Source organism: Loxodonta africana, chromosome 13 (assembly GCF_030014295.1).
Source record: "Loxodonta africana isolate mLoxAfr1 chromosome 13, mLoxAfr1.hap2, whole genome shotgun sequence".
NCBI classification, from domain to species: Eukaryota; Metazoa; Chordata; class Mammalia; order Proboscidea; family Elephantidae; genus Loxodonta; species Loxodonta africana.
The window spans coordinates 44,553,844-44,576,842 of record NC_087354.1 but is presented as its reverse complement, the minus strand read 5'-3'; the positions used below and the strand labels follow the sequence as shown (position 1 = coordinate 44,576,842).

Below are 22,999 nucleotides of genomic sequence, written 5' to 3'. Positions count from 1 at the left end.
TGAGCCACCAGGGTTCTATTTTAATGGTATATTTTAATAATAGGACCCTAAATTCCCTTAGAACCCACCAATCTATGAGTACAAGGCTATTTAAAAGTAATCACTTGACTTTTAGTGACATTCTTCTCACATGTGCCCAATGCAGAATTTTAATCACTCCCAAGGTCACTGTATTTTGTATATTGTTGGAAATCTCCAGAGAAGAGCCTTATATGTGTATGGACTATCATGAGTTTTACTACCTCTGCAACTCCTTCTCTTTAAACTTCAGGGTTTTTTGTTTGTTTGTTTGTTTCTGTAAAGGGAGGATGATACTATCTCCTTCATAGGGTTGGTTTGAGGGTTATATTAAATAATACACATAAAGCAGTTAGGAGCCCTGGTGGCACAATGGTTAAGTGCTCAGCTGCTAACTGAAAGGCTGATGGTTTGAACCCACCCACCCAGCGACCGTAGAGATTATAGCCAAGGGAAGGAACCCTGTAGGGCAGTCGTGTGCTGTTACCCAAGGTCCCTGTGAGTAGAAAATTGGATTGATGGCACCTAACAACAACAAAAGCAATTAGCCCTTTGCTTGGCCTGTGTGCTGTACTAAGTAAATGGTGGTTGATACTGGTGTCATTTGTTAATATCTGCCACAAGCCTTCATGTGCCAGCTGCTCCAAGCCACTGGCCTGAGTCCCAAGGGACCGCCAGCTAGTCATGCAAAGCTTATGGTGGGTAGGCAATGGGGCCTCACTGCATTCTGCTTTTTTCATTAGCGCTGCACAGTGTGGTGGGAAGAGATTTCTAGTTGGCTGTTTTGTTGCCAGGATCAGAGGCCACTCATACTAAGTTGGATCATATGAAACTGCTGTTTTGGTAGATCAGAATGGTCAAATATTACCCCAAAACCCATTGCTGTTGAGTCGATTCTGACTCATAACGATCCTGTAGGACAGAGTAGAACTTCCCCATAGGATTTCTAAGGAGCACCTGGTGGATTCGAAGTGCTGACCTTTTGGTTAGCAGCTGCAGCTCTTAACCACTATGCCACCAGGGTTTCTGGTCAAATATTAGCACTTTTAAATGTTTCAGCCTAATACTTGAAGGAAAGTGCCTACCCCGGTCTAATCTACGATGTCTACGAGGGGCAAGTGAAGTGGAATCATGGGTCACAGCTAGGCCACCTAAGCAGCAGGAAATGTGATCAGGGCACTTGCCCTTAGAAAGAGGATGACCATTGTCCAAAAACAAAGTTCAGAAGGCAGGAAGGGGCAGGAAAGATGGGCAAAGGGAAACGGGAACCCAGGGAAGAAGGTGGTACAGTGCTGTCACATTGAGGGGATTGCAACTAATGTCCCAAAACAAAGTGTATGTAGTTGTTGAATGGGAAACTCATTTGCTCTGTAAACTTTCACCCAAACCACAATAAAATGTTCAAAAAAAAAAAAGAAGAAGAAGAAGAAAGAAAGGGAGTGGGCCAGCAGGACTGTAAGATGCACCAGGAACAGTCGTTTGTATTTTTTGTTATAAAAATATTTTTGCTTACTACAGAAATTAGGAAAAATTAGAGAAGTAGAAAATAAAGGACAAAAGTTACACTGTGCAAAGATAATTGCTGTTAACTTGTCTGGTGCTTTTGTTATCAATCTGATTTTTTTAAATTTTGAAGTATAACAATTTGACCCTTCATTTTATTTTACTCTTTTTTTTGTGAATAATCTATAACATGCACACAAAATGGTATATAGAGAGAGAGAGAAGGAGGGGGAGAGAAAGGGAGACAGGTAAGGAGAAAGGGAGAGAGAGAGAAGGAGGGGGGAGAGAAGGGAGAGAGAAGGAGGGGGAGAGAGACAGAGACGGGGGAGAGAGGGAGAGAGAGAGGGAGAGAGGGAGAGAAAGGGATGGAGGGAGAGAGGGAGAAAGAGGGAGAGAGAGAGGGAGAGAAAGGGAGACAGGGAAGGAGAGAGGGAGAGAGAGAGAGAGAAAGGGGGAGAGAGAGAGGGGTGGCGGGGGGAGAGACGGGGGGAGAGGGAGAGAAAAAGGGAGGGAGGGAGAAAGGGAGAGAGGGAGGGAGGGAGGGAGAAGGAGGGAGGGAGGGAAAGAAGAGGGAGGGAGGGAGAGAGAGAAAGTATAGAATGGAGCCCTGGTGGCACGGTGGTTAAGAGCTCGGCTGCTAACCAAAAGATTGGCGGTTCGAATCTACCACGTGCTCCTTGGAAACACTATGAGACAGTTCTACTCAGTCCTGTAGGGTTACTATAAGTTGGAACCGACTCAACAGCACCTAACAACAACAGCGTATAGAATAATAATAAAACGGACACCCAAGTATCTATTATCCAGCTTAAACATTGCTTTAGAAGACCCCATGTGCCCTCCCTGAGTGCCCTCTCTCTTCTCCAGAGAAGTAACAGTTCTAAAAATTGTGTTACTTTTTCCCATCCTTTAGTTTTATACACACACACACACACACACACTCGTGTATATATATATATATATATATATATATATATATATATATATATATGTTAGGAGCCTGGACGGTACAAGCAGTTTGTGATCAGCTGCTAACCTAAAAGTTGGCAGTTCGAACCTACCCAGTGGCTCTATGAACGGTCTAATGAACTGTTTCCATCAAGAATCCAAAACCTCAAAACCAAAACCTTTGTCATTGCGTTGAATTCTGACTCATAGCCATCCTATAGGACAGAGTAGAACTGTCGCGTAGGGTTTACAAGGCGCAACTGTTGGATTCGAACTGCCAACCTTTTGGTTAGCAGCCCAACACTTAACCACCGCTCCACCAGGGCTTAAGGTTAGTAGATAATTCTAAACTGTTTTCCACAATGGTTGTACCAATATACATGCTCACCACCTGTGTATGTGAGTTGCCTTCGTTCACCATCCTCACTGTTTGGTATTGTCTGATTCTTAAATTTCATGCCAATACAGTAGGTATGAAGTTATGTACCACTGAATCTCTTCTGCATGTCCTTAATTGCTAATGAAGCTGAGCATCTTTTTCACATGTTTATGTGCTGTTCCTCTTTCCTTTTTGGTGAAATTCCTGGTTAATGTCTTTTCTCCATTTCCCCCATTTTTTTCTTTATTGATTTGTAGAAGGTCTTGATATTTGGGCTTTCATCAGTTGTATGCGTTGCAAATATTTCCGCCCACCCATCCACCCAGTTAGTGGCTTGCCTTTTTACTTTCTTTATTGTATCTTTTGATTAACAGTTTAGTTAGAGTTTTAAAATGCATTGTGTATATGTGGGTGGAATAGGGTTGTTGGCTGGTATATTTGTGTTTCAGTTTTCACACCTATAATTAGTTAGGATGTTTTCAGCTGCAGGTATCAAACAACCTTAGATCAATTGGCTCAGAAAGAAGCTCTTAGGTAGCTCAGCTCTAGGCATAGTACCACTGGGGATCTAGCTATGCTTCTCTCCAGTTCTCGTCTTTGCTCTGTGCTTTGTGTTAGCTTTGTCCTCAGGCTGGCTTCCCTCATAGTCAGAAGATAGATAGATACAGGCATCTAATGTAGGTGCAACATTGTTCAAAGAAAGAAAAGGGGCCGCCTTTCCTCGTGTCTCTTTTAGGAAACCTTTCTCAGAGCCTCCGAGCAAGCTTTGCCTCATGTCTCATTGGCCAGAAATGCATCGTATGTCTTTTTGAAAACCAAATATTGACAAGGGAGAAGTGACTACCATCGAGTGGCCTAACAAGTGGTTCTCAGACTATGGCCCTTGGTTCAACAGCATTAGCATCACCTGGGAACTTTTTAAAAGGCAAATTCTCAGGCTCCACCCAGGATTACTGGGATTCAGGTCAACCTCTTCTGGGCACACCACTATGTATGGGGGGTGGGGGGTGGTGATACTTGAACAGAATTGGAGATCTGCCAGCAAGAAAGAAGAGGAGACTAGGAATTGGGTAGGCAACCAACAGCGTTTGTGATTACAATATTTAAAAGTTCTTTAAACCTCTTTATGGTATGAAAATAATACATGCACATGAGTAATAAACACAGACAGAAGAAATGGGTATAAAAGTGAAAAGTAAAAGCTTCCCTACTTCATCACCCTATTGTCATTTTGTATATGCAGACATACACATACACACATATATCTTGAAATAGGCTTATTCTCTATATACTGTTCTACTTTTTCCCCTACTTATTAATATGTTATGGAGAGCTGTCCACTTTAACAGATATAAACCTGTCTCATTCTTCCTCACAGATAAATTGTATTCCATTGTTCGGATGGATTAGATTTTATTTAACCTAGCTCCTATTCATGGACGTTTAGTTTTTTTTTCCAGTTTTTTTTTTTTTTTGGTTGTTATTACAAACAACGATGCAATAAGTGTCTTTATATACATACAACTTTATAGCACTAGTTTTGAGTATATGTGTAAGACAGATTCCTAGAAGTGGAACTGTTGGGTTAAAAGATACGCACATTGACCCCTTTAGCTCAGTGATGAAGTCACTCCTGAGGCTCACCCTTCAGCCAGATATTATTAGACAGGCCCATAAAACGAGACTAAAGGAGCGTACCAGCCCAGGGCAGGGACTAGAAGGCAGGCGGGGACAGGAAAGCTGGTAATAGAGAACCCAAGGTCAAGAAGGGAGAGTGTTGGCATGCCGTGGAGTTGGTAACCAATGTCACAAAACAATATAAGTACTAATTGTTTAATGAGAGCTAGTTTGTTCTATAAACCTTCATCTAAAGTACAGTAATAAATTAAAAAAAGAAAACAAACAAATAAAACTTGTGGGGAAAAAAAGACATGTGCATTTAAAATTTCAGTAAGTATTGCAAAGTTCCCTCCAAAGAATTTACCCCAGTTTAGACTTTCATCAGCAGTGAACGTTCTTATCATATTGGTACTATCAAACTTTATAATCTGTGTCCAATTTAAAGGGCAAAAAGGGGGATTTTATAAGAGCTATCCACACAAATAGACATATGCACACCCATGTTCATTGCAGCATTGTTCACAATAGCAAAAAATTGGAAACAACCTAGATGCCCATCAGCAGATGAATGGATAAACAAACTGTGGTACATACACACAATGGAGTATTACGCAACACTAAAGAACAACGACTCTGTGAAGCATCTCATAACATGGATGAATCTGGAGGGCCTTATGCTGAGTGAAATAAGTCAATCACAAAAAGACAGATATTGTATGAGACCACTATTGTAAAAACTCATGAAAAGGTTTACACACAAAAAGAAACAGTCTTTGATGGTTAAGAGGGAGGGGAGGAGTGGGGATGGAAAAACAATAGACAATAGATAAGTGGTACTTTGGTGAAGGGTAAGGCAGTACACAATACTGGGGAAGCCAACACAACTTGTACAAGGCAAGGTCATGGAAGCTCCATAGACACATCCAACTTCCCGGAGGGACGGAATTGCTGGGCTGAGAACTAGAAGGCAGGAGGAAACAGGAAAGCAGGTAATAGGGAACCCAAGGTTGAGAAGGGAGAGTGTTGACATGTCATGAGGTTGTTAACCAAGTTACAAAACAATATGTGTATTAACTGTTTAATGAGAAACTAGTTTGTTCTATAAACCTTCATCCAAACCCACTCCCACTGCCGCCGAGTCTATTCAGACTCATAGCGACACTATAGGACAGAGTAGAACTGCCCTACAGAGTTTCCAAGGAGCACCTGGCGGATTTGAACTGCTGACCTTTTGGTTAGCAGCCGTAGCACTTAACCTTCATCTAGAGTATAATAAAAAAAAAAAAAAAAAAAGGAGGGATTTTATTGTTTTATAAGGATTCCTGGTGGCAAGTGGTTAAGCGCTCAGCTGCTAACTGAAAGGTTGGTAGTTTGAACCTACCAGCGGCTCCACGGGAGAAAGATGTGGCAGCAAGGGCCTATTTACAGAAAATAGCACCTATGGCAATTAGTTTAAATTGCTGAATGATCTCTCACAGCTGGCCATAGAAATTCTGATGGCCAATAGACCTTCTCATTGGTGCCCCTACTCAAGCTGCACCCAGGGCATGTGCCCTACCTGCCATACCTTAGTTACACCTCCCTGTGTCAGTCTGCTTACCTAAAGATTCAAAAAAAAAAAAAAAAAAAAACCCAAGAACAAACCTGATGCTGTCGAGCCCATTCCAACTCACAGCGACCCTTTAGGACAGAGTGGAACTGGCCCATAGGGTTTCCAAGGAGTGGTTGGTGGATTCAAACTGCTGACCTTTCGGTTAGCAGCTGTAGCTCTTAACCACTGCACCACCAGCCTCGGAGACCCTATGAGGCAGTTCTACTCTGTCCTGTAGCGTTGCTATGAGTCCAAATCTGTTTGACTGCAATGGTTATTGTTTTATTTTGCATTTATTTGATTCTATGTGATGTTAAATAATTTTCATATATATTTCTTTTCCTGTGAGCTTTCCATTCATGTCCTTTGTCTCTATCTCTAACAGGTTGTCTTTTTCTTATTGTCCATCAGAACTCTTTATAAATGAAGAAAATCAGGATAGCAGTTTAAGACCCATTTTAGAAGCACCTCGGGCTTTCTGCTTCAGTTTTTGTGTGTGTTGGGAATATGGAGCGCCCTGGCAGGTTACAAGCCTGAGACTTTGAGTTTCAGTTATTTGTTTGTTTTTGTCTCTCACCATGATTTTCTCTTTGGTAGCCCTGGTGGCACAGTCGTTAAACACTTGCTAACTGAAAGGTTGGTGGTTCGAACCCACCAGCTGCTTCACTGGAGAAAGATGGGGCAGTCTGCCTTGGAAACACTATGGAGCAGTTCTACCCTGTCCTATAGGGTTGCTATAAGTTGGAATTGACTCCACGGCAGTGGATTTGCTGTTTCCCACCAGATACAGAGGTCCTGTAGCTATTTTCGAGCCCTGGTGGTGGAGTGGTTAAGCACTCGGCTGATAACCAAGTGGTAGTTGGTAGTTCAAATGCACCAGCCACTCCTTGGAACTCTTTTGGGGGCAGTTTTACTCTGTCCTATAGAGTCACTGGAAACCCTGGTGGCATAGGGGTTAAGAGTGACAGCTGCTAACCAAAAGGTTGGCAGTTGAAATCACCAGGTGCTCCTTGGAAATTCTATTGTGCAGTTCTACTCGGTCCTATAATGGTTGTTATGAGAAAGAATTGACTGGATTGCTGGCAATGGATTTTAAGGGTGGCTATAATAGGAAACCCTGCTGGCATAGTGGTTAAGAGCTATGGCTGCTAACCAAAACGTCAGCGGTTCGAATCCACCAGGCACTCCTTGGAAACCCTATGAGGCAGTTCTACTCTGTCCTATAGGGTCGCTATGAGTCGGAATCGACTCGACAGCAATGGGTATGGGTATTTAATAATAATATTGTGTCTCAGGCACTTAAAAGTCTTCCCATCTTGCATCGCAGAAAACTGAGAGATGGGGAGGAGTGCGGGGTGATGAGAGGTTGGTGCGGTGAGGGGGTTCACATCCCAAACCCTCCTCCCTTCATTTTTTTCTTTGACCTTTTTCTCTCCACCCCTACTTCCTTCCTTCCTTCCTTTTTGTTTCTGTCTTTTTTTTCTTTGTTTCTGGTTATATGCTATAAAAACAAAATTCTGGAACATGTGGTTAGATTCCCACCATGGAGACTCAGATGGAATTTCGAGTCACTCAACATAATTCAGCTATAAATTAGAAAATTCTTATTGAGTGGAATAGGGTGGAATGTGGTTTCATGTTCTCTCCCCTCGGGGACCCTACCCAATTTGGCAATAGGAAACTAAATTAAAGCGGGGTTAGTTCTAGGAAGTGGATTTTTCCTATAGCTGCATGTCTAATCCAAACATTATAGGCAGCGTCTTAGTTGTCTATGTTAACGCGAAAGCAGGAGGTGGCAGATAACTGAAATCCCCAAATGTGCTAGAAACATATTTAAGTCTTTGTTTATCCCAAGTATCCTTCTACTAGAACAACTATTAAAGTGGATTTATTTTTACTCATTTTATCCTCCTGTTTTCCACCAATGACATAGACAGAGAGGCTACATGCCCCATGGGGGAAAGAACACTAGACTAGGAGTCAAGAGACCTCAATTTTACTCCTGTCTGCACCTCTTAGTAGCCTGAGACCATGGGCAAGCCTTGCAGTCTCTCAGGATCTCAGGACCTCCGTTTCTTTACTGTAAATTGGGCAAGATAACACCAACCTCCTGGGCTTGATGAGATGGCAGAGGCAGGGGCAGGGGGCTGTAAAATATACTGTGAGATTGGTGCTATCTATGTCATGGAGCTGGTCCATGCGCGTGTGTGCTGTTCCCATGGTGCTGGACACAGTGAAGGTGTTCAGCAAGTGCCGGTCCACTTTCCTTCCCTGCGCCCCAAGTACTAACAGACTGTATTAGTGTCCTGTGGCCGCCATAACAAATTACCACAAACTGGTGGATTAAACACAGCCTAGCTTCTAGAGGCCAGAGGTCTGAAATCAAGGTTGTCAGGGCCACACTCTTTCCGAAGGCTCTGGAAGCAAATCCTTTCTTGCCTCTTCCAGCTTAAGGTGGCTCCAAGCGTGCCTTGGCCTGAGGCTATATTACTCCAGTCTCTGCCCCCATCATCATATGGCCTGTGATCGGTGTCTTCTTCTATCTCTTGTGAGGACATTTGTCATTGGATCGCTCATCACCAGATCCTTAATTACATATGCAAAGACCGTTTTTTCTAAATAAGGTCACGTACACCAGGTTCTGGGCTTCAGGACATGGACAGATTTTTGGAGGGCTTTCAACCCACTAACTGTATGCACTTTGTATATCACTTTATAAATCAAGACTATGGCCTGCTTGGGCACGTTTTCCCCAACCATCTCAGTAAATCCACCATCAGTTTGGTATTCATAAATCAGGAAATGTACAGAAGAAGAACAAAGTTAGTTTATTTGTGTCTTTGTTTTGTTTTATAAGCAGGGAAAAAGCCTTTTCTCCTGGGTCCCAAATTTCATAGGGATGAACTGGGAATATTACTGCTGGTTAGGGTCCCCGTGCCCCTGCCCCTGCGGCTCACGCAGCCGTTGTCAGGAACTGCGGCTCTCCTGTCATGGTTACCAGAAATCACCCAGAGTCCTCCTCATGTGCTCTGTCTCGCTCTTGCTGACTCCCTCTCCTGCTGGCTCCACCTCATGGCACCTCTGACCTGACCATTGCCTCTGTGGACATGGCTACCATAGACTGCCTGGCACCCAGGCTCTGGGCTGCTACTGATTTCAGCTTAGCAGTGCCTCTAACCCTCTGGGTAGACACTTGTTTGTTCCTTAGGGGTTCTTAGCTCACCCAGCCATCCTGCCTTTTAGTTACTCCCTGAACCTTCAGGAACCCAACTTAAGCCATAAAGGTTACCGAGGAACTACTTTGTGTGCTGGAGTAGAGTCCCAGGAAGGTGGCCAGATTAAACAAGCCGCATGGCTTTAGGGTGACTGATTACATGGGGGCAAGAACTCCACCTGAGAGCTGAGAGCTTGCTTTTAGTGACCACAGTGATAGCTACAACACGCTAACGTTCACTGAGCACTTACCTCAGGCACATCTGCCCCAGATTTCCTGGTCTAACCCTCACAGTCACTCTCTGAGGTTATCTTAGCTGTGTCACTCACTTCCATGCAATCTAAAGGAGTTCAAGCTTCTTGGGCTTGTTCCACACAAAGGAGAAGACAACCCCTGGACCCTCTCAGTGCTTGGGGTACCATGAGGACAGAGGAAGAGCACAGCTGTGAAATACCTCTGAGCTCTTGGTCAAACAATACTTCTGATGAACCAAGATGGCGGGTCATTTGGGGGTCTTTTTTGCACCCCAGGTGTAAACTAGAGGTTCACTGGAAGACTTACATTCTAAGAAAAGTCAAAACATCATTCTAGTATCCCACAAATAGGAAGGACATTCCAGAAGGGTCCAGAGGGCCAGGAGCAGCTGTCTGCTGGGGAGAGAGCAGGAAGTACTGGAAAGTGGAGATATTGGGAGCTGGGTAGACTTGAATTCAAATTCTGCTGTAGTGATGTGACTACAGGTCACTCATCTCTGAACTTGGGTTTCCCTTCTCTAAGGTCGGACCTACAGCTTTTGTGAGGATCCAGAGATTACACACGTCATCTGGCACTGAGTGGGTGCCTGAGAAACTATAGCTATTTCCAGGACCCCTGCTTCCTTCTCTGAGGCCTCCTCCATCCCTTACTACCTAACCTGACCCAGGCAGCCAGCTCGTCTGAGGAGCCTCCCCCAACCTTATACTGCCTGTGCAGAGACCTTCTGCTGCTGGGTCCAGTCCATTTGTGTGAGCTCATCCTCTGGAGGATAGCTGGCCTGGGGCTGCTTTTCTCCTCACATTCAGACCCTAGTTTAGTGCTGGCATATGGCAGGTACTCACAGCATGCCTGCATAATTCAAGGACAATGATGTCCCTGCTCTTGGTACTGTGTCTGGCATATTGGGGGCACTTCGTAAGTCTTAAGGAGCCCAGGAGGCACAACGGTTAAGTGCTCGACAGCTAATCGAAAGATAAAAAAACAAACTGTTGCTGTGGAGTCAATACATACTCACAGGACCCTAGAGGACAGAGTAGAACTGCCCCATAGGGTTTCCAAGGAGCGGCTGGTGAATTTGATCTGCCGACCTTTTGATTAGCAGCCTAACTCTTAAACACTGTGTCACCAAGGCTCCAACTGGAAGGTGGGGGGTTTGAACCCACCAGTCGCTCTGCAGAAGAAAGATGTGGCAGCCTGCGTCCATAAAGATTACAGCCTTGGAAGCCCTATGGGGCAGTTCTACTTTGTCCTGTAGGGTCACTGTGAGTCAGAATTGACTTGATAGCAACGAATTTTGGAGAGTTTAGTAGGTCTTCGTGAAATGGCCAACTAAATGAATGGGACTTCTGGATAGAACTTATAAGTTTCTGCCATTTTTCTCCTCTTTCGATTCACCATGGAAGCAGGAAAATTTTCATCTTTGTCACTGTTGTTGTTGTTGTTAGGTGCCTTCAAGTTGGTTCCGACTCATAGCGACCCTGTGTACAACACAACAGAACACTGCCCAGTCCTGCGCCATCCTCACAGTCATTGCTGTGTTTGAGCCCATTGTTGCAGCTACTGTGTCAGTCCATCTCATTGAGGGTCTTCCTCTTTTTCGCTGACCCTCTACTTTATGAAGCATGATGTCCTTTTCCAGGGAGTGCTCCTCCTGATAACGTGTCCAAAGTATGTGAGATGAAGTCTCACCATCCTCGCCTCGAAGGAGCATTCTGGCTGTACTTCTTCCAAAATAGATAGACCAGCTCCTTCTTCTGACAGTCCATGGTATTATTCAATATTCTTCGCCAGTGCCGTAATTCAAAGGCATCAATTCTTCGGTCTTTCTTATTCATCGTCCAGCTTTTGCACGCAGATAAGGCGACTGAAAATACCATGGCTTGGGTCATGTGCACCATAGTCTTAAGGGACATCTTTGTCTTTTTAACACTTCAAAGAGATCTTTAGCAGCAGATCTGTCCAATGCAATATGTCGTTTGATTTGTTATTAACAAATATTTATTTAGTGCCAAGCTTTCTGCGGTTGATAGGGATGGCCTAATTTAAATCTGGTTACAACCCTATGGGAGTCTCTGGTTGGTGCAAATGGTTAATACATTCAGCTTCTAACTGAAAGGTTAGAGGTTTGAGTCCACCCAGAGGCACCTTGGAAGAAAGGCTTGGTGATCTACTTCTGAAAAATTAGCCATCGAATACTCAATAGAGCACAGCTCTACACTGACACACATGGGGCCCCTTGAGTTAGAGTTGACTCAGGGCAATTGGCCTATGAGGTAGGTACTGTCACTTTTTAAAAGGCAGTGAGGCTCAGAGGGGTTCAATAGCTTCTCAGGTCACATGATAGGAAGTGGCTGCAGGGATGTGATCCTAGGCTGCCCAGCTCTAGGCCAGGGTTCTAAGCCTTTGCTCCTGGCTGCCTTGACTACAGGAAAAAAGGGGGCAGCGTGGCCTCCTCTGCAATGTAAGGAAGCCCAGTCCTTCTGACCGGAGCCAAGGACCAGAGTCCAGGTTGACGGGGAGGTCCTGAGGGATAAGCCTCCGTCTGTGGTGAGGGCACCACGCTGAGCTCTCCAAGGCCACTGGACCCAAAGCCAGGACCCCATTACGACTTTCGTGAGGCCTTTTGCTTTTCTGGGCCCCTTCATTAAAAAAAAAAAAAAATTAAAAATCATATTTTGCGACTGCCTTTTTTTGCTATAACGACGAATATAATTCAGGCTGGGTTATCTTTTTCTTCTGGTTGTTAAATAGGCATGCTGCTTACTTGTAACTACTGGGTTTAAGTCAGCACTGCGCAAAACAAAGTTATAGGGAAAGCAAGGAGCGGGCGTTCTGGTCCCCTAACCGGCCTCTGTCTCTGCAGGTCCCGCAGCGGATGGCGGCGGCGGAGGGCGCCCCCGAGGACGGCGGCGGCGGCGCCCCGGGCGTGTGGGGTGCCTGGGGTCCCTGGTCGGCTTGCTCGCGCAGCTGCAGCGGCGGAGTGATGGAGCAGACGCGGCCCTGCCTGCCCGGCTCTTACCGCGCGCGCGGCCTGTCGCGGTCCACCGCCCCCGCGCGCGCCTTCGCGGGCCACGTCGTGTCCGCCGTGCGCACGTCGGTTCCGCTGCACCGGAGCGGCGAGGAGCCCCGCGCCCTCAACGCCGGCCGCCAGGGCCACGCCGTCTTGCGCGGGAGCCGGCACCCGCAGGCCCGGGCACGCGAACCCACGGCGGAAAGAAGGTATGCCAGCTCCCGGACCCTGCCCGTCCCCGCCACTGTCCCTGTCCCGGAAGCTCCGTGCGCACCGCTCTGCGCCACAGACTCTGTGCGTGGCTGATACGTTGCTTCTGCCGGGTGGGGAGGAGCCTTGGCTCCACACCGCTCTTTTCATCTTTTATTTTGCAGCCATTTAAAGGGCTAAGGCCACTCCCACACCACTTTGTGGTCCGAATAATCTTCGAAGGGAAGCTAATTTTGAGGACGCCTTTAGGCATCTTTTGGAGGTGCTGTGAAAGAAGGAGGGGGCCAGGAGTGAGGAGACTTTGTGTGCGCGCCTAGTGCAGAAAGGAAAAGAGGTCCCTGGCCTTAAAAAAAAAAAATTTTTTTTTTTTTGGCTGTGTGAATTTGAGCGAAGGACAGAGACAAGAAGCACTTCTAATCCGAAAGCCGACATCCGAGAACATTTCACTGAACAAGTCGCTGTTGAATCTCTAGAGCAGTAGATGTTCCCAGGCTTGGGTTTCAGGATTCTATGAACTTTTCTAGAAAGCTTCTCCAGAGTGTTTTGAGAGAACACACTGCTTTGAGTATAAGTCTAGTTAGAGACCTAGCTGTTTTTAAAGGTCTTAGTAAAATACAAAGTCAAGAAATGGCAGTGTGCCATCAAAATAGTTGTATGGATCTAAAAAGTCTCACATGGCCAGACCCATGTAAATGTGCTCAATTAAGGAGTGCAGATTCATAATTAAAACAAACAAACCAGCAAAAAAAATTTACCTGCAAGTTGATTCTGAATCGTGGCAGATTTCTCAGGAGTGGATTGCCAGGCCTTTCTTTTGATGTCCCTCTGTTTGCATTTGAACCTCCAACATTTCGGTTAGCAGTCAAGCTAAGGTTTATTGATGGAGCCCTAGTGATGCGATGGTTAAGCACTTGGGAGCTAACCAACAGGTTGGCGGTTCAAACCCACTCAGTAGCTCTGTGGGAGAAAGACTGGTGGTCTGCTTCTGTAAAGATACAGCCTAGGAAACCCTATGAGGCAGTTCTGCTCTGTCTCATGGGGTTGCTAGCAGTTGGAATCGACTGGACGGCACCCAACAACAACAGAAGGTTTACTGAATGGGTACTCTGTCATAGGCACGGCTCTTATCACTTTACATTGACAATCCTATGAGATAGATATTACTGTATTCCCATTTTAGAGGTGAAAACACAGAGGCCCAGAGAAGTAGAGTAACTTACTGAAGGTTACTCAGCTAATAAGTGAGGAGTCAGAATTCAAACCCTGGCAGTCTTCGCTCTAAGGACCTGATAAAGTAGATAGTATACCTGAGGAATTTGAGGTCCTGAGCTTAAATGACTGACTACCCAGAGCCAGCAGAAAAGCTAGGATTTGAAGGTGGTGCTCCTTACCCCCAGGTCCCTGCAGCCTTCAGCCTCCTGTCAGCCGCCAGCTATAGGGGTGGAGGGCAGGGACTAGGTGGGGCCCAGTGGGAAGGGGACTTCTACAAAGCCTCTGTGCTGAGAACGGAGGAGAGCCCCAGGGAAAAAGCTCTCTCTCCTTGTTGGCCGCAGGCCTGTGCTGCCGTCATTTTGGCCCCGTGTGTTTTGGCAGCAGGAATTTTTTTTCTTCTAGCTTATTGACACGGGGCCAGTTACTGTTTACTGTGAATTCCTACCAGTTTTTATCATGCTCTTGTAATTTGATAGTTTCAGAGGAGACAATCCAAATATTAACCTGGGTGGCCTGTGCTGCTGACAAATGTCATGCTCTTCCTGGCCGATGAAGATAACATTTGCTTATATTTATAGGTCATTAGGGACGTGCGTAGTATACGTGACCCCACAGAGAGGTATGTGAGAGCGTTCTCTGGGTGACTGTCTGCTCCACTCTCTGTTTCAGGTTTGAGATTTGGAGCAGAGGCTGTTAGCCTTTAGATGTTTAAGGAACTGTTAACGTTGAGATGCTCGGGAACTGAAAACTTAGTTGGAGCCAGATAACAACTAAAAACTACTCGGCCTTCCAGCAAATATTTATTAAACATCTACTATGTTGCAAGGCCCTGGGACAGACACAAAGGTGAATGAAAACCAGGATGTGGGGCCTCAAGGCTCTAACAGGCTAGAGCAGCTGTTTTCAGGCTTATTATTTTTTTAAGCAGAAGAACCCTTTTGTAGAATCAGTCTTAAATGGAGTCTCAGTTTGTAACACAGACAAAAGGCTGCTCTTGCTGAAGCCTCAGAGGCATTGCTGGCAATAGATCCAAATGGAGCAGTGGTTTTCAACCTTGGCTGACCCATTGACTCCTTTGGCCATCTTTTAAAAATCTTGACACCCAGGCCATATCCCAGAACACTTAAAGTCCCCAAGAACACTAAATTAGTTAATACATGTGTGTTGGGCAGCTCAACTTTTTTGCTGCTCTGAGCATGCCTATGAATGACTACAGAAGCGCCACAAGTGTTGATCTTGGGGATATAAATAAATTTTAGTGAGTAGGCTAATTTGCAAATATGGAATCCATGAATAATGAGGATTGACTGTACGCCAGAACCTCTGGAGGTCATCTTCAGACATTGGTATGATTCCCATCCAGCCCAGGTTGAGAACTGCTGGTCTAGAAGTGCCTCTTTGGAACCTCAAGGTTCCATGGAAAAGAGTTTGGGAATCATACTGTTAAGTGGAATTATCAGACTTTGGTGAGCACATAGCAGAAGCACTTGCAGGGAGGGGCATGGGGGAGGCTTATTAAAAATAGAGCAGCCGGGCCCCACCATCTCCCTAACCTGTTGGAGACTCTGATTTGTAGGTCTGTGGTGTGACCTAGGTAGTTTCATCTTAGGTGGTTCTGATATACTCCAGAGTTTGAGAACCACTGCTCTAGAGGGCTGGAGAAGACATGTATTGAGTTGGAACTGACAGCACAAAACAGCAACAACATGAGGTTTGTGAAGTGATCGGAGTAAGAAATAGTACCGGTAATGATAATGGCTATCGTTTTGGAGCCTGTGTTATCTGCGGGCGCGGTGTCAACGTTCTCGTGCCTGGAGCTCACATAGCACTAGGAGGCAGATACTTACTCACAGTTTACAGTTGAGGAAACTGAGGCTGGGGGAGGCGCGGGTGCGGAATGACTTGCTCACGATCACCCGATTCGGAAGCAACGGAATTCAGACTTAATGTCAGTTGGAGCCCAGCACGAAAGTTCTTTCCGCTGAACTGGGTATTTTGAAATTTACATATGAGGTTGCTCAATTCTAGTGGGTGTGTTCAGAAAAGCTGCTTGCAGGTTGTGCTGTTCGAACCAGGGAAAGTGGATGGGCTTTCGTAGCCAAAGCTGAAAACAGAAGGTGTGCTGCTTATCTTTGGGAATTAACTACCTCTCTTTGGAAACCCTGCTGGCGTAGTGGTTAAGTCCCATGGCTGCTAACCAAAAAGTTAGCAGTTTTTATCTACCAGGTGCTCCTTGGAAACCCTGTGGGGCAGTTCTGCCCTGTCCTGTAAGGTTGCTCTAAATTGGAATTGACTAGATGGGAATGGGTTTGGATTTTTTTTTTCTTTCCCCTTCCTTGGCATATTCAACTCCCTTAATAAGAGAAATCTTTGCATGTAGTGTTAGGTACCTCCCAAACCAAACCAAACCAAACCCATTACTGTCAAGTCAATGCCAACTCATAGTGATCCTATAGGACAGAGTAGTACTGCCCCATAGGGTTTCCAAGGCTGCAATCTTTACGGTAGCAGACTGCTACACCTCTCAGTTAACAGCCAAGCACTTAACTACTTTGCCACCGGGGCTCCTTATTAGGTACCAAGGGGGTTCAAAAATTAGAAGGCATAGTCACAAAACACAGTGTGTGTCAAGAAAAGGTAGATGTGAACAGAGTTCAGAAAGAAGGGAAAATCCTTGTTGGATGGAGCAGTCGGGGAGGACTGCATAGAACAGGTAGAATTAGAACCTGCCCTTGATGAATAAATAAGATTTACTTAGCTGGAATATATCTGGAAACTTCTTGTACCCACTTGCTTCCATATCAGGCCTCTAGCTCATTTAAACACACACACCCACACACATACAATACAAACCCCACTCTAAAAGCCTTTAAAATAATGTCAGTCTTTATTGGAGCTCTCCCAAGGATCCTGAGTGGATTTTTACAAGACATTACAGAGTGAAACATCCTAAAAATCCTTCTTAGACATCACTTCTCTCTCCTTTGTCTTTTCTTTCTTGGCTTCCTTCTCAGTCTGTCTCCAGGAACTGGTTTCTCCCTGGCCAGCCCCATGAGCTTGCTTTCTTCTACCCCTTTGCTCACCAGTGCCATCCCTTGTCCACCCCCGTTGTCATTTGATGTCCTTGTCCCTGCTGTGTTTAGTTGAGTGATGTGGGGGGGGGCATGACTGTGACTCTGTGCCAGGGAGGTGACAGAAGCTTGGTGGAGGAGCAAATAAATGGCATGCCTTATGTTGAAAAGGAGTCCCCGAGTGGCACAGGTGGTTCATTACCGGACTAGTAACCGAAAGGTTGGTGGTTTGAACCCACCCAGTGGCTCCGTGGGAAAAAGCCCTGGCGATCTTTTTCTGTAAAGATTATAGCTGTGAAAACTCTATGGAGCAGTTCTACTCTGTAAAACATGGGTTCGCCATGTTGGAATCAACTTGATGGCAACTGGTTATTGATGATGTTGAAAAGTCTTAATCACTCAAAGCTGACGGCCTCAGGCACTTATTACAGAGTTTTCCTTACCAAGATGATCGAAAATTTCTAAATTCCAACTCATTCTTCAGTTATTTGAAGAAAAAAAGTTCAGCTATATAAAACAGCCAAATCAAACCACGCTCAAGATGACAGAGCAGTAAATAGGTACTTTAGACTGGAGATCCCTGATGCCATGTTCTTGCTGTGTTCCTTCCTGGTTGTGGGACCTGGCTGAGCCTGTTTCCTCATTGGTAATATATGGATAATTCTTTTCTTTCTCATAGGATGAGTTTGACGATTAAATGGGAAAACAGGTATAAATTGCCTGGCACAGTAGATGCCAATCATTTGCTTCTCTGTGATTCCAAGTCCAAGATACTTAGAAGTGGGGTTGGCCTTCCTTTTCTTTAAAGGCGATGAAACCAAGGCTCTGAGAGGCCAAGTGGCTTGCCTGAGGTCACCCAAGAGGTTGGCCTGTGACCCTCCAGTTCTTCTGTGTCTAGCACCCACCGTGCTTATGGGAATGACATTTTCCAAACCAAAGTTTGGAATTCTTGTTGTTGTTGTTAGGTGTCGTCAATCGATTTTTGACTCGTAACAACCCCAAGTGACAGAGCAGAACTGCCCCATAGGGTTTTCTTGGCTGTAATCTTTAAGGAAGCAGATTTCCAGGCCTTTCTCCCATGGAGCCACTGGGTGGGTTCAAACTGCGAAACTTTTAGTTAGCAGTTGGGAGCTTAAATGTTGTACCACCAGGGCTCCTTGAGTTTTGAATAGATTTCTGATAAAGTACCCTGGTTTATTAAAAATATTAGTCTCTGAAAAATTATTTTTTAAGAGTAGACACACACACGTATGATGTTTTATTATGTGCAAAATGTGAATTATAAATAAATGTACTTCTTCATATTCAGGTCCAAATAGACTGAGAGAGTTAGTGGGTAGGGATTGTAAGAGGAGGAGCTGGGAGGGTCATGCATTCAGTTTGAACAGGTTAAGTTTGAGGTGCCTGAGGGGCTGTCTGTGTAGATGAATCTTTTTATGTTGAGTTTCTTCCCTTTGTTGTGTAATTGTTTCTCCTCTCCTGGGATTTCACTTTATCAGACACTTTAATGCTAACGAAAGGTTTGGCCTATAAGCCAGGTTGCTTGGGGCTATGTGCCCAGAATGGTCAGTGGCTGAGTCAGGTGAGCTGCCTGATGGCATCTGAGGATCGAGGCAAGGAGGCCGGGAGGGGTCTCAGTAAGGGCGGGAGGCTAGGTTGGGGCCATTGACTCATTGCCCACCAGGCCTGGGCAGATGACTTCAATGTGTGGAGAGGGTGGGTGGAGCCTGTGGTAAACTGTGGAGAGGCTCCCTGGCCAAGGGGCACCTGCTACTCAGCCTCAGCCAGTTGTTGCCCTGTGGAAGTGTGGACCCAGCTTTGCCCAGCTTTGCCACTTTCTAAGAGACCCTGAAAATCTGAATCTTTAAGGCGAAATCTTCCAATTTAAAAACATTGGCAACTAATTTCTCAAAATTTAAACACAATTCAAGCCAAGCAAAACATGACTTCTGGCCACATCCAGCCTACAAAGGCCATGAATTTGCTGCTCGTGGCCAAGGGAAATGTCAGGAGACATGAGAAAGGACCAGGGAACAAGAGGACTGGATGAACCTGCAAGATTCTGCCCGGGCTCTGAAACCAGACCAATCTAGGCTCAAATTCTGCTAGCTCTGTGAGTTTAAGAAAGTTACTTAACTTCTGTGAGCCTCAGAGGCTCCATCTTTTAAATGAGAGTAATAATAATATCTATCACATATTTTTTTTTTATCACATATTGAATAATTAAATGAAATAATACATTTATATTGTCTGGCCCATGGAGCCCTGGTGGCTCAGTGGTTAAGAGATCGCCTGCTAGCCAAAGGGACTTGAAGGCACCAGGTTTTTTTTTTTTTTGGTTTTGCCTGGCCCATAGTAGGTGCTCAAGAAATTGTAGCTGTAATTTCCATTACAGGTTTAAAGGCTAGTGTTGACAGTGTTCCAGAGAGAGAGTTCCAGTTAGAAGTCACATGGGGCAGGAGGGATCGGGTGGAGAACTGGGGCCACACAAGAAGACAGGGAGCCAGGTACTGAGATCTGGTCCAATAGGGCAAGTCTCGGAACTGCACAGTCTGAGTATGGTCCAGATCCCAGGGCCTGGACTCCCTGCCCTCTGCCTATTGTTGGTGTACCGTGCTCAGAAAGGCCTTCCATAGAGGGTACACTCCCCCGTTAGCCGTCACAGGGACACAGCCTTGAGCAAGGAATGAGGGAGGATCTGGAGTGCTGTTATGAAATCTCTTGGCCAGACCTACAGCCTTCACTCCTTCAGCCTGGAGCCTTCCCAGAGGCTGGCAGATGGGAGAGGAGGGTGCAGAACATGCAGCAATGTAGCAACTCACACCTGTGAAACTAAGACTCTTCAGTAGGAGAAACTTCCTCCTCAATTTCAGGGCAATGGGCATCTGTAGATTGAAGGGGAGGGCAGTGGTAGTTCAGTGGTAGAAGTCTTGCCTTCCGTGCAAGAGACCCGCATTCAGTTCCTGACCCATGCACCTCATGGACAGCTATCACCTGTCTGTCACTGGAGGCTTGTGTGTTGTTATGTTACTCGGCAGGTTTCAGTGGAACTTCCAGACTAAGACAGACTACGAAGAAAGGCCTGGTGATATACTTCCAAAAAATTAGCTAATGAAAACCCTACTGATCACAGTGGTCGGTCCCAATCCTTTGTACTTGGGGTAACCATGAGTCAGGGGCAAATGCAAGGACAGCTAACAATAACAACAGACTGGAGGAGGGCTGGAAGGAACCGCTCTTACGGTAGGGCCTCCCCTTTTGCAACACTGAAAACAAAAATGATTCCTTCCCATTTCCAAGCAGTCTAGCAAAATGGCATCCGGAGTCTCCTGTTGCCCAGAATCCAAATACGTAAGCTCACAGACAAAAAAAAAACCCAAAACCTATTGTTGTCAAGTGAATTCTGACTCATAATGACCCTGTAGGACAGAGTAGAACTGCCTCATAGGGTTTCCAAGGGTGTTAACTTTAAGGAGTGAAGGTGCTACTGGGTTTGAACTGCCAACATTTTGGTTAGCAACCGAGCACTTAACCACTGTGCCATCAGGACACCAACCTTACAAAGCCTGTTGTAAAAGTCTACTGGCCAGTTTAATTCAGCTTTCGCCAAGACAGGATATGAGAGCAAGCACCCTCCTACTTGACGAGCTACTCCAGGTAGCTTCACCTCTCTGGCTGCCAAAGAGCCCGTTGTCAAAGGCTTTCTTTCCCAGAGCTCTTCCTTACAACCGCTACCCACATTAGCCTCTTGTTTTCCTGATCATGCTAACCAGCTGAACTGTATGGTTTAAAATCAAAAAAAGTGTGCTTCAGGGTTGCATCCTTTCACCATACTTATTCAGTCTGTATGCTAAACAAATAATCCGAGAAGCTGGACTATATGAAGAAGAATGTGGCATCAGGATTGGTGGATGTCTTAGTCATCTAGTGCTGCTATAACAGAAATACCACAAGTGGCTGGCTTTAACAAAGTGAAGTTTATTCTCTCACAGCCAGGTAGGCTAGAAGTCCAAATTCAGGGCGCCATCTCCGGGGAAAGGCTTTTTCTGTCTGTTGGCTCTGTAGGAAGGTCCTTGTGATGTATCAGTCTTCCCTTGGTCTGGGAGCATCTCAGCACAGGAACCTCAGGTCCAAAGAACACACTCTGCTCCCGACACTGCTTTCTTGGTGGTATGAAGTTCCCGTCTGTCTGCTCACTTCTCTCTTTTATATCTCAAAAGAGATTGGCTTAAGACACTATCTCATCTTGTAGATCTCATCAATATAACTGCCGCTAATCTGTCTTATTACATCATAGTGATAGGATTTACAACACATAGGGAAATAGGATCAGATGACAAAATGGTAGAAAATCATACAATACTAGGAATCCTGACCTAGCCAAGTTGACATATATTTTTGAGGGACACAATTCAATCCATGACAGTGAAAGACTCATTAACAACCTGCGTTATGCTGATGACACAACCTTGCTTGCTGAAAGTGAAGGAGACTTGAAGCACTTACTGCTGTCTCAATATAAAACAAAAATTGTCACAACCAGACCAGTAAGCAACATCATGATAAATGAAGAAAAGATTGACATTGTCAAGGATTTCACTTTACTTGGATCAATAGTCCACACCCGTGGAAGCAGCAGTCAAAATCAAACGACGTATTGCATTGGGTAAATCTGTTGCAGAAGATCTCTTGGAAGCATTCAAAAGCAAAGATGTCACTTTGAGGACTAAGGTGTGCCTGATGCAAGTCATGATATTTTCAGTTACTCATATGCGTATGAAAGCTGGACAGTGAATAAGGAAGACTGAATAAAAATTGATGCCTTTGAACTATGGTGCTGGTGAAGAATATTGAACATATCACGAACTGCCAGAAGAACAAACAAGTCTGTCTTGGAAGAAATACAGCCAGACTGCACCTTGGAAGCAGGGATGGCTAGAGTTTGTCTCAAGTACTTTGGGCATATTATCAGGAGGGATCAGTCCTTGGAGAAGGACATCGTGCTTGGTAAAGTAGAGGGTCAGCAAAGAAGAGGAAGATCCTCAGTGAGATGGATTGACGCAGTGGCTGCAACAGTGGACTCAAACAGCAAGGATTGTTGTGAGGATGACACAGGACCAGAGAGTGTTTTGTTCTTTTGTACATAGGGTCGCTGTGAGTCCGAACAGACTCAATGGCACCTAACAACAACAGCAACAAGGAGCAGCCGAAATCTGGAGAATGGGAGGCTTGGTGGCTTTAATTCAAAGATTGTTAAGGTAGAGAGCACTCATCTCCTCCTCTGGGGGGCTTTGCCAAATCGGGGACTTAGGCAAACTCTTATAGGAGCCTGGGACCTCAAAGTCATAGCTGTGAAAGTCACAGCCACGCTACTAGTGGGTGGAGTGTGTCATATCCCTCAGGTGTTTGGGCCAGAAAGAGGTTGAGGAAGGTGGGCCTCACAGAACCTACTGGAGAAATGGAGAGAGTTTCATGAATGGTGGTAGTCTGGGTCAAGGGTGCTGTTGTCCAGTCTGGGTAGATCTGTATCTCAAGGCACAGTTTGTGGTCACCTCTTGATTACTGGTTTTCTGAATATAATTCTTCACTTGTTTTCAGTCTGTTAGTCAGACCTTCAAGTGACAAGGGTGAATGGGAGCTAATACATCCTGAGAGGCTGTGACCTGCGTGATAGTTAAGAATTAAGCTTCTGGGATTGTCGAGTCTGAGTTCTCAGCCCAACTCTGCCTCTCACTAGCTGTACCTTGCTGGTTTTACTTAACCTTTCCCTCATGGGGATACTAATACACCTACTTCATTGGGCTGCTGTGAATTGGATAATCCACAGAAAGAGGTCAGCAGTGTGGGGCACCTTATAAGCACTCAGTAAAGGTGACTTATGGTTAGGTAAAGACATCATGGTTGGTAAAGCAGAGGGTCAGCAAAAATGGGGGAAACTCTCAATGAGATAAATTGACACAATAACCAC

The 22,999-nt window shown here is 45.3% G+C and overlaps 1 protein-coding gene across 1 annotated transcript in view; it reads left to right on the top strand.

The window, feature by feature from the left end:
- THSD4 (thrombospondin type 1 domain containing 4) overlaps window positions 1–22,999 on the top strand; it is a 688,190-nt gene that overhangs the window by 52,349 nt on the left and 612,842 nt on the right. The window contains exon 4 of the mRNA XM_023552873.2: window positions 12,392–12,747. Within this exon, the coding sequence (XP_023408641.2) occupies window positions 12,392–12,747 (356 nt within the window). The remainder of the gene's footprint in view (window positions 1–12,391; window positions 12,748–22,999) is intronic.